Raw genomic sequence first — 15,329 nt, 5'->3', positions numbered from 1 at the left:
TAGGAAGATAGAAATTACATATCAAAGTTTAGCAGGATATCTGTCTTGGACAATCTGGATTCTCTTCTTTTATCCAGATTTGTTCTCTTAGAATTGCCCTGTAAGTGATTACATCTCAAACGACTACCATTTTCATTGGTATGCAATTGATCTGCAACTTTCTGTTCTCTGAATATGCAGACTTACTGTTTTAATTACTCAGATATCATCAACTCTCTTTTTCCAGTACCAGCTGTTTTTGTTCCTGTTAGTTAAGGCTCTAATCCATTCAATAGAAGCTGTTTTGAAGATGATTTTCTGCATGGAGGTTTTTGAAAAAAAAAAAAACTGTTCCATTTATATATTCCACTTGGGACTATCATGTGCAAGTTTATTCTATGGCTGTACCTGGAAAAATGTAATACCCCTTCTTGGTAGAGAAAATGATTTGTCTTGGCAGAGCCCTGGTTGCTATGTAATTGGTGCTTCATGGGTTGTGCAACACAGCAGCATTAATTTGGGGATCACTCCTGCCTTAAAGACTTTCTCTTTCTCCTCCAAACTCATTTATTTCTGGTTGATCCCTATCTCCCACAATAATTAGTCTATACTGACATCAGCAGTTGGAATTAATACATTGCATTTTTAACAAAATTCTAACTACAAAACTTTTTAATATACTTTAATACTTGGGCTATGGGTTACCTAAGGAATACCTGAAGATTTGCAGATAATTTTTAATAGAACAGAAAACCACGGATTTTCCAAACATTGTGACAATCTCATGTCAGTTAATCAAATCCCATTGATTAACAACATATATATGCAAAAAGTTTCTAATTGGATTGGACTTTCGTCACCATTTATGAAAGAGGATACATTTATGATTCCAGATAACAAGGGCATATTATGTACTTAACCCATATTCTGACTGCAAGACCTTTTTTTTTTAATATTAGATACAATTATTCTTAAAATATGAATAGATTTTGTGTTTTAGCTTATCTATTTACCTGAATTGTTACCCAAGATCAATTTTTGGCTCCAGAGCTTCCTCATTGCATTTCTCACCTCAGCATTTCTGAGGGTATAGATTAAAGGGTTTAGCATAGGTGTTATCATAGTATAAAATACAGCCACTACTTTGTCAATGGGAAAGGTGCTCATGGGTCGAAGGCATATAAATATACAGGGTACAAAAAATAAGACAACCACAGTAATATGTGAGGCACAGGTAGAGAGAGCTTTTCGCCATCCTTTAGAGCTGTGAGTTCTGAGGGAGCAAAGGATGAAGACATAGGATGTAATAAGAATGGAAAAACTGAGCATACACTTGAACCCACTATTGACAGTAACAAACAGTCCTAGGATGTGAGTATCAGTGCAGGAGAGTTTTAGCAGAGGGTAAAAATCACAGAAGAAATGGTCAATGACATTGGGGCCACAGAAGGCTAACCATCCCATAAAACAGATTTGAATCACAGCATGAAGAAATCCCCCAGCCCAAGACATGGCCACCAGGAGACTACACACCCTCCGGTTCATTGTGATCCTGTAGTGCAGGGGACTGCAGATGGCCACGTAGCGGTCATAGGCCATCACTGTGAGCAGGAGGATCTCAACTCCACCAATGACATGCTCTGCAAAGAGCTGAGTCATGCACCCACTGAAGGAGATTGTTTTCTTCTCAATGAGAAGGTCAAACATCATTTTGGGGGCTGTGATAGAAGAGAAGGTGCTGTCTAGGAAGGACAAGAAAGACAGAAAAAAATACATGGGGGAGTGCAGGGCTGGGCTGGTAGCAATGGTCACTACAATGAGTAGGTTGCCTGCCAGGGTGAGAAAGTAGATGAGTGTAAATACAACAAACAATAGTTTCTGCACATCTGCGTTCTGTGTCAGGCCGAAGAGGATGAATTCTGTCACATTGTTCAATTGCTCCATGAATCCAATTTTGCATTTGGATGACTGATTTGTCTGCAAATAAAACAGTGATTTCAATGGTGTTAGATCAATTTTTATCAAGAAAATAATATATCTGTCAGATAAAGTATTTCCTGTGTGACTGATGGAAACACTGAGCAGATAAATCCTAGACTTAAGGTTGGGTAAATTTTAGTCACATATTGAATACATAGCCACCTTCTCCACACACACATACACATGCACTCACACATCTATGCACGCACATACATGGTTTTATGACTGTTAACATGCCAGACACGTTTCCTGCAATCATACATGACTGAATCCTTTCCCAGTAACTGCCATAGTATGGTGTCTAATGGAAAGCAGGAATAAAAAATGATCTGTAAAGAGAATTAGAGGCTTGAATTCGTGAGAGTCTATTCTGTGCCTCTTCTCTAATCACTCATGCTGCTGAGGCTGTTACAGAGTTTGTTTTACTTGATATTTTTAACTTGTATCAGGGGATCTACAAAACATTAGGTGAGTTCAATTGGAAATTAGGGATGATGTAATCACATTTCAGAATCAACTGAACTAAAGGAATATTTGAAGCTGAAGTAAAATATACCCCGGTACATTTGTGAGCTTGTGCTACATTAAATCAAAATTGTATAAGAATATCATAGATTCTTTATCGACCACCTCCGGGAGAAGGATATCAGGAAGGGGATAAAACAGGTAGCATGATGCAATGCAATACTTCCCAAATTTATTTGAAACTCTGGAATTCATTATTTGAGTAGCTTCTGTCATATTTTGATTTCAGGGTCCTTTTGCAAATCAGAACTCAGTTTAAGAAATTTATGAAACACCCTCTGGTTCTGTTAAAAAAATAAAACAGGTACATCTAAGGTGAAGAAGCAACACATGATGAGTTATTGTGTTCTAGAGAATAGACAGACTATTTTTGTATTCTGTTTTCACTGACTACTAGTAGCCATGTGATATTGTGTATGGGCCTTAGTTTTGCTGAACCTATATATTTTAAATATATATTTTTATATATAAAATGAAATAGAATGAAGGAGATAGAAGAATTGAAGAATGTTATTACATATGTCAAAACTAGTAGCCTAAAGCTAAAAAATACAGCTTTCCTGACACTTCCAAATTATTGGTAAAAGAACCAAAAAGGAGAAACCACACATCGATATTTTTATTCTTAAAAAATTTGCTTGTATGACATTAATTGCATAAACAAATGTACTGAGAGTGAAAATCGATGAACTAAGTACTTAACTCAAGAAGTTATGAAAACAACAAATTTGTATTAAGAAAAAAGTTTGAAAAATATTGGATGATAAATAATTGTAAAAGCATATTGGTTTTAAAAATACTAATAAAAATGATGAACACAAATAAGCTCTGTGCAAAACAAGTATGGTCAAATCCTCAAAAGACCCTAGTTTTAAAACTAATTAAAAGAATATTAGGTATAGTTCAGTGGTGGTAATAACAGGTTTTTCAATAACTGATATGCATTTTTCAAAACTAAAGTAAGTCTTCTCCTCAAGTCAGTCTGAAAAATCAATGTGAATTAAAATATTAAAATAAACCATAAAAAGTACAAAAACAAAAAAATAGAGATAATATGAACCTGAGCTCTCAATGGAGTAGAACATGTTAAGCAAAAACAGTGGTATAAAAGGACAAAAATGATGTATTCAACTACATGAAATCATGGAACACACTAGAAAAATAATTGCAACAAGTGTCACAAACAGCCACTATTACAGAAACAGCTTTTAAAAGTAAAGAAAGGGCTCTACAAAGAAAAGCAAAAATTAATAAAAAGGTAATCCTCAGGAAAAAGTTAAACATCTAAAATATCCTGCATTTCATGTCATGAATACACGCAGTTTAAAAAGTGAATATTTTTAATTGGCTAATTAGCAAATATTGATGAGAGCTATATTACTCAGTGCTGGTGCATGTGTGTTCATATAAAATTTTCAGTACTCATTCTTAGAATTTACTCTGGACAAAAAATGTGGCCAAAGTTTTGCATACAGGCTGTATTTCACATTTTTTTTTTAAATTACACTGAATACGTGAATACAACTGAAATGACTACATAGATGCTACAGTTAAAATACATTATGATGTATGGTTATAAAATATCAGGTGGACATTAAAGTGATTTGGAAGATGAGTGACACGGAAAGATGCTTCCTACATGATACTGAGTGGAAATGACATATATATACACACCACACACACACACACACACACGCACACAATGACCTTAAGTCTAAAAGATCTAAAATGACATATATACATAATAACATATCTAAAGAACATAAACTGATGACTAACAGTGCTTATCTGAATTATGGGATTAAGGATGATTGTTTTCTTTTATAAATTTTCTGTTCGGATTTTTCTCTAAAGAGAATATATTGCCTTTGTAATCAGCAAGATAATTTAATAAAGGAAGCTTTATTTGCTTATCTCAGGCCTGATTCCATAATATCTCAAGTGAATGCTATTCTGAGTAGACTAGGTATGCTGGTTATTATTCATAAAAACTGGCAGTAGAAATACATGTATAAACATAACTTACCTGTAAATTTAATGCTACTGTCACTTTGAGAGAAAAATACTAAATAAAAAGTCACTGCTTGTACCTACCTGTCTGAATGCATTTGGGGAAGAAGTACAAGTTCATTCCATGAAAAGACATTTATTTGTCGAGAATGTGTTCTGTGGCATTAGCAATCCCAGACCTATCGCTAACTGCTGCTTTGGAGGTTCATCCATTTTTACCTTAAGTGTTTCTTCACCTCAATTTGTGACTTGCAAATAAGTGCTAAGGGCGATTTCCTGTGTAAATCTTAGTTTGTAGGTGAGTTTATCTTTGCTCTACCCTGATTTAAAGACCTGAAAATATCAATCTGTGTTAAAACAGAATAATTGGGGATTACAAGTACCATGACCTCAGCAACAAATGTAAGTTGCCCTGAGGAGCAGGTCTCTGAAGTCAGCTCTTTTAAGTCTTGTCTTTATAGAAATCTTGTGCTAAGACTGGTGATAGCTCCTTTGGTCACTCAGGGTCTGAATACAATTTAGAACCAAACAGCATCTGTAGTCTGTGGCTAGTTGTGTTTATGCAGTGTTCTAGGCTCAGGAATCCCCAGAGTCTTTGTTATTAATATTTTCATGTATGGGGTAAATTTTTAAAAGGATCTTGCTCAAGCACAAGAAAGAGTTAGAGATGCTCTGAACTTTTAGTTCCCAGAGGGATAGGATTAGCAGCTTCAGCCAAGTTGGCAGCCAAACGAGTTTATCCCGTCCTCTCCTGTGGCTGCGGCATCTGTGACCAAGGAAGGCAGGCAGGGAGCCTTTTGAGGCAGCTTAGGATCATCTTATTTCTGTCTGGAAGTGATCCTGGAGTCTGGGATGTTGGGTGCAGATTAGTCATTGGAGAATGGGTGCAAGAGCTTATCAGGGCATAGGAAACAATCCTATTCCCTGAGTTATAGGGAGCCTTGACCAAATAAATGTGAAAACATCTAGGCTATTACAAACTGCTACTCTACTGTTGATGCTTTAGGATAGACACAGGCAGGTGAGAGAACCTGCTCGCTGATATTAAAATCCTGAGATGCACAAGAGGAAGAGCTTTGGGTTACAGTAAACTGCACCTCCTAGAGCTGGCTCTTCTACTTACTACTGTGTGAACTTGGGCAAGTTCCTCATGTTCTTTCTGTCTCATTTTCCACATCTGCTCAAAGGAGATGGGAAAGAGCCCATGTCATAAGACTGGTTTGGGGTTATATGAAATAATTCATGTGACACTTAAAATGGTGTCTTGGGGTAGGGTAGGAACATGTTGGAAGCAATGTAGTTATTTTAGGTTATTTGTTTTTTCTTATTCCTTTGTTTTGGTTTTGTTTGAAATGTTTTTTATTGTTTGTTTTTAAATATTTTGATAACGTTTAAGAAAAAAAATGAATGTGTGTGAAAAAAGTAAATGAACAATGGGGGAGGGGGGGATAGAATGTGTTGGATGTTCTTTTTTATTCTAATTTTTATCTTGTTTTTTGGAGTAATGAAAATGTTCAAAGATTGTGGTGATCAATGAACAACTATGAATGACTGATTGTACACTTTGAAGGATTGTATGTTATATGAATATACCTTAATAAAATTGCATTTAAAAATAATGGCATCTGGCATAGAGTAAACTCTTTGTTGTCTCTTGTCATCTTCTGAATAGGAAAAGAGGGTTCATGGTGTAATGGTGCCCAGATCCTGGCAAAAGTGTTCTCAACTCATATGTGTAGTTTGTCTTCATTTCTTTTGTGGATTGTAGGATTGTGGGCAAATGGAGAAAAGAAAGGCCAAGTTTAGAAGTTCAATAATGGTTCAAAAGTAATTATAATTCTGAAATCTTTCTAGGAGTGTTTGATCTTCCCCCTAAAATGTCTAACAACGAATTTGGGATTCCCATAAAAGGTTTTAGGGGGATATAGGAAATGTGAATATCATGAGATCTAATACTGTAGATGGGCCCTCCCCAAATCTGGGTACATTGCTTGTCTCAGCCAATGTGAGTCACAACAAACAGGATGAGTAGGAAAAAAAGTTTATTTATGCTGACTGGAGAGCAGGAGAAATTCTCAAATCTGCCTCTCCTTAGTGATTTTTCAATTGGAGTTTATACACATTAGAGACAAAGATAATCATCTTGGGTAACAGGTAACAGGGGTCTGCCGAATTGCACTAGCTCCTAATCTCAGTTATTTACTACTTCCTTTAAGATTCACACCCTCTGTGACACCTGGGGCATGGTGCCTCCAGGTCTGGGGCAATAGATGAAAGCTTATTCATATCTGGATACAGACTTTGCATTTACATATTGCTCCTCTGTGAACCTGAGCTCATATTCACAGCCTGCTTACAGTTTAAAGGTTGCACATAAAAGGTTACTGCTACAGTTTATAAGGCACATTTCTAAATATCAGTGTGCATCTCATCTGAGTCTCATATAATCTCCCTAATGAAGCTACTGGTATTTCCATTCAATATAAAAGCAAATTTGGCCATGGTCAAAAACTAATAATTATCAGGGCTCAGATTTAAGTCTAGAATGATCTGACTTCTAACCCTGAGCTCTAATCATGATGTTATTGTGGCTCATATGAAATTGGTGTTGTGATGAGTGTTACCCACAGGATATAATGGGAGAGAAAGTGCTGATTCAGACCAGGTCTGGATTATTTAGGAGCTTTGGTTCTACCACCAGGGGCAGGCGGGGTTGACTCCACAGACAGAGTCCATGTTCAGTAACTGAACAGGAAAAAGGGTGGAGTTAAGAGAACATCTCCTATTTTCTTCCTACCTATCTTTGTACCTATCCTGGTACCTGCCTAAGCACAAGCTTGGAATGTTTGATGTTGGAATTTCTTGATGGCTGCAGGGTAGAAGGGAAGTCTAAGCAGAAGATTAGATATATGAACAGGGACATCTGCTATATGAATGGGCCATGCTAGCATCCTAGATGAATTATATGTGAAAGACATGAAACTAGATATGATTCCCAGTCCTTCCACTTACAAATAATATGATCTTATGAATATCAATTTGCTTACCAGAGCCCATTAAATAGCCTTAAATAAAATAATGTAATTGGGAGAGATACAAAAGATAGCATAGAGTATTTTGCATAAAAAATGCTTGGAATATATTTTCTGAATTAAATTAAATGTTTGCATGTCTGACATATCTATTACTCTAGCACTGTTGGCTGTAATTTTTTGAATCCTGGTCAGTATTTGTCATCTGAGACAAATTTCCCAACTTTTCTGTGCTTCGGTTTCCTCATCTGAAGAGTATAAGGTTGCAGTTTATATGGTTGTGCAGGGAAGAAGATAAGAATTGCCTCATTCTTCCTGTCAGAACCAATGCAGGCCTGGAGACAGAGGTGCAACTTGTGAAAGAAAAATCTGTGAAAGAGAAAAGGTCTGGCTATTATATATACATATACATGAACATGTGCATATACATATGTATATATACACATATACATACAAGAATATTTTTCAAAAACAAACAGAAAATAAGATGTTTCATTCATACAAAAGGAACAGAATTCATTATCAGCAGACTCACACTACAAGATACAAAATGAGACTTTCAGGCAGAGACAATATGATTCCAGATGGAAATACAGATCTGTACAAGGGATTGAAGATAAATAAAAATGGTAACTACATGAGTGAATATATAATTTTCCCATATACTTAGCTCTATTTAATATCTTAACAAATATATAATATATATAAAATATATAACAAAGGTAAAAACTGCTTTAATGTTTGACTGAATAAATACAGGAGACCAGATTCCTAGCATTCTTACTTTCAGTTAATGATTTAAAAGGCATGTATATAAATTTGTTTTTTCATGAGTGGTTAAGAGTGAGTATATCAAAAAAAAAAAAAAAAATATGGAGGAATAGAATAGCCTCTGTACCCCACAGATGGAAATTCATGCAGACGTAGAGTGAAGGTCTATGCTTAAATGAAGAAGTCATTGAAAAAAATCACACTCAACCAGATGCCCTTATAAAATATGCCTGGAGGATGGAGAAGACAAACTCTGTAGGAAGGAGGGCTCCATTTCCACTTCCTCTCCCTCAGCCTCTCTTGTGGACATGGTTGCAATCCTGCCAAGAATCATTTGGTTTGGTGTAACTCAATTGAAACTTTGGTTTCAGGTTGTTCCTGTACTTAAGGAGATGATGCAGGATAAAGATGGCATCCTCCCCACCCACAGAAAGATCCACCATTAGAAAACTTCTTTGAGCAAGAAGTGAGAATCCTGGGGATCCAAGGAAACACTTATTCATTAATGTAGGACGTGACCTTTGTTAACCAGATTGCTTGGTTGGAGGTCTGTCTCTATAAGAGGGTATCAGCAGAGACAGTGTGAGAGTAAACGCTACTGAGAATTTCTTGAAAATGGCACAAAATAACTAATTTAACTCTATCTAATTCTAACTCTCTCATTGTCATACTGACAAGTAAGGAACTGGACTTTGCAATTGCCTCCATTATTTTAATTCTGGAGTGAAAACCCTCATTAAACATTAACAGGATCCATAAACATTTTGGGGGTGCTCTGGTCATGGGAGTTGAAATAAAATTTCTGAGGAGTCAGGAAGGAGCTGTATGTCAATCAAAGTATTACACATAAAATTTTAATTGGAGCCACCACACATGGTTTACTCATATGGCAGGAAAGCAAAGGGGAAAAGGGGTTTTAGGCATAATTATTGATGAGGAGGCTTGAGATTGAATTAATGATTTTGTGATGGTCCCTATTTTCCTGAAAAGTAGGAGGCATATTCTTCTGAAACGAGAGCAGAATTTTTGCAATAAGGATTGCAGGAAATTGTTACAAAATTAGAATTTATGCTAAGAAGAATGTGTAGAAGAGGGAACTGTCTAGAACAGCCACCTAATTTGCTCAATAAACACTGAAGACAGTCTTCATATTGGAGTTTGTAATTGTTGTTGCACCCCCTAGTGTATGGTTGCATAGTTTCCTAAGCATTACCTTACCTCTTTGGTAAAGGGGAGAAAAGGTGATGTATAAATATATGATTTAAATACTTCAGTTGGGTAGTGTGTTACACCAAATTAGATAATAGCTATAATTTAACTTGGTATTTTAGAGATTGCTATTAATCCATTCTACACTGTTTCAGAATCAGGACAATTGCAAAAGTTATGCTAACCTGTTCTCTTATTATTATCTACGGGTCTTTTAAAGACAAAGTTAGTCAATGCACAAGTCAAGTTAAGCTGCATTTTGCTGTGGTAAAAAATGAATCCTGAATCTGAGTGTCTTAACATATTCAATTTTATTTGCTGTTCAAGCAAAGTCCCCTGAAGTTTGGATGATCCTCTAGAGAATTTTTCTCTCTATGTAGTTACTGAATACTCCAGGTTCTTTCCTCTGTGTATTCCTGCCATTTTAATGCATGTCTTTCAGTTTTGTTGCAGCAGGGAAAAAAAGCTGGAGTCTGTAACACTGGCTCCTGAATGGTTCTTCCTGAGCGTAGAATACATCACTATTGTGAGCTAGTCACAGCTAGAAACTTAGCAGCATTAATTTGGGAATAAGTCCTGCCTTAATGATTTTCTCTCAGTCTTCTAATCCTATATATTTCTGGTAATCCCATCTCTCAAAATAATAGGTCTACTGTGATGTCAGCAATTGGGATTAAACTATGAATTTTCAATAAAATACTTTTTCATTGTAACTTTAGTTTCAATGTATTTTTTAAAGGCTACGATTTTCATTAGAACCACAGAAAACTCTATATTCAGATTTTTTTATGTATCTACATTTAGTCTCAGTGTACTTTCTTTTTTTAAAATGCAATTTTATTGAGATATATTCACGTAACACACAAACCTCCAAAGTTTACAATCAGTTGTTCATGGTATCATCATATAGTTGTGCATTCATCACCAGAATCAATCTTTGAACATTTTCATTACTCCAAAAACTAAAATAAAAATTAATGTAAAAAAGAAAATCCAAAACATGCCATTTCCCTCCTCCCCCATTGTTCATTTACTTATTTACTTTTTTTAACACTCATTCATTGTTTTTTTAACTTTATCAAAAAATTAAAAAACAAACAATAAAAAGCATTTCAAACAAAAGTAAAACAAAGGAATAAGAAAAAACAAATAATCTAAAATAACTACATTGCTTCCAACATGTTCCTACCCTACCCCAAGAAAATAAACAAACTATAACCAAACAAAGGAATAAGAAAAACAAATTACTGAAAATACCTACATGGCTGCCAACTTGTTCCTACCATACCCCCCAAAATTAACAAACCATAGTCATTCCTGAGCATTCCCATAACACTGTTTATCCTCCATAACTTATCTGTTGTTATCAGATTGTTGTTCCCCTTTCACTATTTGCTGCCTATTGCTAGGTCCCCTACATTCTGCAATATAAACCATTTATTTCACATTTTTCACAGAGTTCACATTAGTGGCAACATTCCATCTCTCTCTTTCACTAATGCTGAGTGAAATAAGCCAGGCAAAAAAAACAGATATGTCATATGTTTCACGACCTTGTTCTTTCTTACTGCCACATAGAATTCCATTGTGTGTATATACCACATTTTGTTTATCCATTCACCTGTTGAAGGACGTCTGGATTGTTTTCCATCTCTTGGCAATTGTGAATAATGCTGCTATGAACATTGGGTGCAGATATTTGTTCGTGTCACTGTTTTCAGATCTTTCAGGTATATACCACGAAATGAAATTGCTGGATCAAAAGGTAATTCTGTATCTAGTTTTCTAAGGAACCACCAGACTGTCTTACAGAGTAGCTGTACCATTATACAGTCCCACAAGGAATGAATAAGAATTCCAATTTCTCCGCATCCTCTCCAGCATTTGTAGTTTCCTGTTTAATGACAGACAATCTAATTGGTGTGAGATGATATCGCATTGTAGTCTTAATTTGCATCTACCTAATAGCTAGTGAAGATGAACACCATTTCATGTTTTTTTTGTTTTGTTTTTGTTTTGTTTTGTTTTTTGTCCATTTGTATTTCCTCTTCAGAGAATTGTCTTTTCATATCTTTTGCCCATCTTATAATTGGGCTGTCTCTTTATTGTCGTTGAGTTGTAGGATTTCTTCACATTAGTCTTTTGTCAGATACATGGTTTCCAAATATTTTTTCCCATTGAGTTGGCTGCCTCTTCACCTTTTTGGCAAATTCCTTTGAGGTACAGAAGCTTTTAAGTTTGAGGAGTTCCCATTTATTTATTTTTCCTTTTGTTGCTCATGCTTTGACTGTAAGGTCTAAGAAGTGACCTCCTAATACAAGGTCTTGAAGATGTTTCCCTACATTATCTTCTAGGAGTTTTATGTTACTGTCTCTTATATTGAGATCTTTAATCCATTTTGAGTTAATTTTTGTGTAGGGTATGAGGTATAGGTCCTCTTTCACTTTATTGGATATGGCTACCCAGCTCTCCCAGCTCCATTTGTTGAATAAACTGTTATGTCCCAGTTCAGGGGTTTTGGGGAACTTGTCAAAAATCAGTTGACCATAGATCTGGGGGTCAATCTCTGAATTCTCAATTCAATTCCATTGATCAATATGTCAGTCTTTGTGCCAGTACCATACTGTTTTGACTATGTGGCTTTATAATAAGCTTCAAAATCATGCAGCATAAGTCCTCCCACTTTGTTTTTCTGTTTCAGAAAGTTTTTAGCAATTCGAGGCATCTTTCCCTTCCAAATAAATTCGATAGCTAGCTTTTCCAGGTCTGCAAAGTAGGTTGTTGGAATTTTGATTGGAATTGCATTGAATCTGTAGATGAGTGTGCTGGTTTGAATGTATTATGTCCCCCAGAAAAAGCCATATTCTTTGATGCAGTCTTATGGGGCAGACGTTTTGGTGCTGATTAGATTTGCATGGAAATGCACCCCACACAACTGTAGGTGATAACTCTGATGAGATATTTCCATGGAGGCGTGGCCCCACCCATTCAACGTGGGTCTTGATCAGTGGAGCTATATAAATGAGACCACAGGCAGAGGAACTCAGTGAAGCTGTGAGTGACATTTTGAAGAGGAGCTACAGCCAAGAGGGACACTTTGAAGAAGGCACAGGAGCTGCGGATGAGAGACAGTTTGAAGACAACTGTTGAAAGCAAACTCTTGCTCCAGAGAAGCTAAGAGAGGACAAACACCCCAAGAACAACTAAGAGTGACATTTTGAGGAACTGCAGCCTAGAGAGGAACACCCTGGGAGAAAGCCATTTTGAAACAAGAACTTTGGAGCAGACACCAACCACGTGCCTTCCCAGCTAACAGAGGTTTTCCGGACACCATTGGCCATCCTCCAGTGAAGGTACCCAATTGTTGATGCATTACCTTGGACACTTTATGGCCTTAAGACTCTAACTGTGTAACCAAATAAACCCCCTTTTATAAAAACCAATCCATCTCTGGTGTTTTGCATTCCAGCAGCATTAGCAAACTAGAACAATGAGTTTGGGTAGAATTGATATCTTAATGACATTTAGCCTTCCTATCTCTGAACATGAAATAATTTTCCATATTTTTAGGTCCCCTTCTATTTCTTTAATAAAATTATTTAGTTTTTTACATATAGGTCTTTTACATCTTTGGTTAAGTATATTCCTAGGTATCTGATTTTTTTAGTTGCTGTTGAGAATGGAATCTTTTTCTTAAGAGTCTCTTCAGTTAGGTCATTTCCATTGTATGGGAAGATTACTAACTTATGTGCATTAATCTTGTATCTGGGTAGTTTGCTGAATTTGTTTATTAGTTCAAGTAGCTGTGCTGTCAAGTTTTTAGGGTTTTCCAGATATAAGATCATATCATCTGCAAATAATGACAGTTTTACTTCTTCCTTTCTAATTTGGATGCTTTTTATTTCTTTGTCTTGCTGGATTGCTCTGGCTAGCACTTCTAGCACAATGTTCAATTACAGTGATAACAGTGGGCATTCTTGTCTTGTATCTGATCTTAGAGGGAAGGCTTTCAGTCTCTTGCTATTGAGTACTATCCTTTCTGTGGGGTTTTTCATATATGCCCTTTATCATATTGAGGAAGTTTTCTTCAATTCCTACCGTTTGAAGTGTTATTATCAAAAAAGGATGCTGGATTTTGCCAAATGCCCTCTCAGCATCTGAGATGATCATTTGATTTTTCCTTTTTGATTTGTTAATGTGTTGTATTACATTGATTGATTTTCTTATTTTGAACCACCCTTGCATGCCTGGAATGAACCCCATTTGGTCATGGTGTATGATTTTTTAAATGTGTCTTTGGATTTGATTTGCAAGTATTTTGTTGAGAATTTTTGCATCTATATTCATGAGGGAGGTTGGTCTGTAGTTTTCCTTTCTTGTAGCATCTTTACCTGGTTTTGGTATTAGAGTGATGTTAGCTTCATAAAATGAGTCAGGTAGTTATTCTGGTTGCTAATGCTGCTGGGATGCAAAACACCAGAGACGGATTGGCTTTTATAAAAGGGGGTTTATTTGGTTACACAGTTAGAGTCTTAAGGCCATAAAGTGTCCAAGGTAATGCATCAACAATTGGGTACTTTCACTGGAGAATGGCCAATGGTGTCCAGAAAACCTCTGTTAGCTGGGAAGGTGCATGGCTGGCATCTGCTCCAGTGTTCTGGTTTCAAAATGGCTTTCTCCCAGGATGTTCCTCTCTAGGCTGCAGTACCTCAAAAATGTCACTCTTCATTGCTCTTAGGGTATTTGTCCTCTCTTAGTTTCTCCGGAGAAAGTCTGCTTTCAATGGCTATCTTCAAACTGTCTCTCATCTGCAGCTACTCTCCCAGCTACTGTGCATTCTTCAAGTTTTCCTCTTGGCTGTAGCTCCTCTTCAAAATATCACTCTCAGCTGTGCTGAGTTCCTTCTGTTTGTCAGCTCATTTATATGGCTCCAGTGATTTAATTTAGACCCACCCTGAATGGCTGGGTAACACCTCCATGGAAATTATCCAATCAGAGTCATCACACACAGTTGGGTGGGGCACATCTCCATAGAAACAGTCAAAGAATTACGATCTAATGAACATTATCTGTCCACACAAGATTACATCAAAGAATGTGGCCTTTTCTGGGGGACATAATACATTCAAACCAGCACAGTAGTCCATTTTCTTCAATATTTTGAAAGAGTTTAAGTGAGATTGGTGTCAGTCCTTTTTGGAAAGTTTGGTAGACTTCCCCTGTGAGGCCATCTGGCCCTGGACATTTATTTGTGGGAAGCTTTTTGATAACTGATTGGATCTCTCTGCTTGTGATTGGTTTGTTTAGGTCTTCTATTTCTTCTCTGGTCAGTCTAGGATATTCATGTATTTCCAGGAAATTGTCCATTTTCTCTCCATTCTCTAGTTTGTTGGCATACAGTTGCTCATAGTGCCCTCATAATTTTTTTAAATTTCTTCAAGATCCACAGTAATGTTGCCTCTCTCATTTATTATATTTGGGTCTTCTCTTTTTTGTATTTTGTCAGTCTAGCTAGGGGCTTGTCAATTTTGTTGATCTTCTCAAAGAACCAACTTTTGGTTTTATTTAGTCTATTGTTAGTGTTCTCAGTATCATTTATTTCTGCTTTAATCCTTGATATTTCTTTTCTTCTACTTGATTTGGGATTAGTTTGCTATTCATTTTCTAGCTTCTTCAGTTGTTCCATTAGTCCTTTGATTTTAGCTCTTCTTCCTTTTTAATGTATACATTTAGAGCTACAAATTTCCCCCTCAATACCATCTTCACTGCATCCCATAAGTTTTGATATATTGTGCTCTTGTTTTCATTCATCTCTCTATATTT

At 36.2% G+C, this 15,329-nt stretch overlaps 2 protein-coding genes across 2 annotated transcripts in view; both read right to left on the bottom strand.

Annotated features, from left to right (window-relative positions):
* Positions 1-984: 984 nt before the first annotated feature.
* On the bottom strand, positions 985-1,952 carry LOC119536873 (olfactory receptor 4C5-like). Its single transcript, XM_037839581.1, has one exon. The coding sequence runs from the start codon at positions 1,921-1,923 to the stop codon at positions 985-987; it is 939 nt and encodes a 312-aa protein (XP_037695509.1). The 5' UTR covers positions 1,924-1,952.
* Positions 1,953-7,717: 5,765 nt separating this feature from the next.
* LOC119536872 (olfactory receptor 4C5-like) overlaps positions 7,718-15,329 on the bottom strand; it is a 42,449-nt gene continuing 34,837 nt past the window's right edge. The window contains exon 3 of the mRNA XM_037839580.1: positions 7,718-7,861. Coding sequence (XP_037695508.1) covers positions 7,718-7,861 — 144 coding nt within the window. The remainder of the gene's footprint in view (positions 7,862-15,329) is intronic.

Source organism: Choloepus didactylus, chromosome 6 (assembly GCF_015220235.1).
Source record: "Choloepus didactylus isolate mChoDid1 chromosome 6, mChoDid1.pri, whole genome shotgun sequence".
In the NCBI taxonomy this organism is placed as follows: domain Eukaryota; kingdom Metazoa; phylum Chordata; class Mammalia; order Pilosa; family Megalonychidae; genus Choloepus; species Choloepus didactylus.
The sequence above is the reverse complement of the archived record's forward strand: the minus strand, read 5'-3'. Positions and strand labels throughout refer to the sequence as shown.

Excerpts from the sequence above, each read along its gene's own strand:
- LOC119536873 (XM_037839581.1), bottom strand. The coding sequence starts at position 1,923 with ATGGAGCAATTGAACAATGTGACAGAATTCATCCTCTTCGGCCTGACA.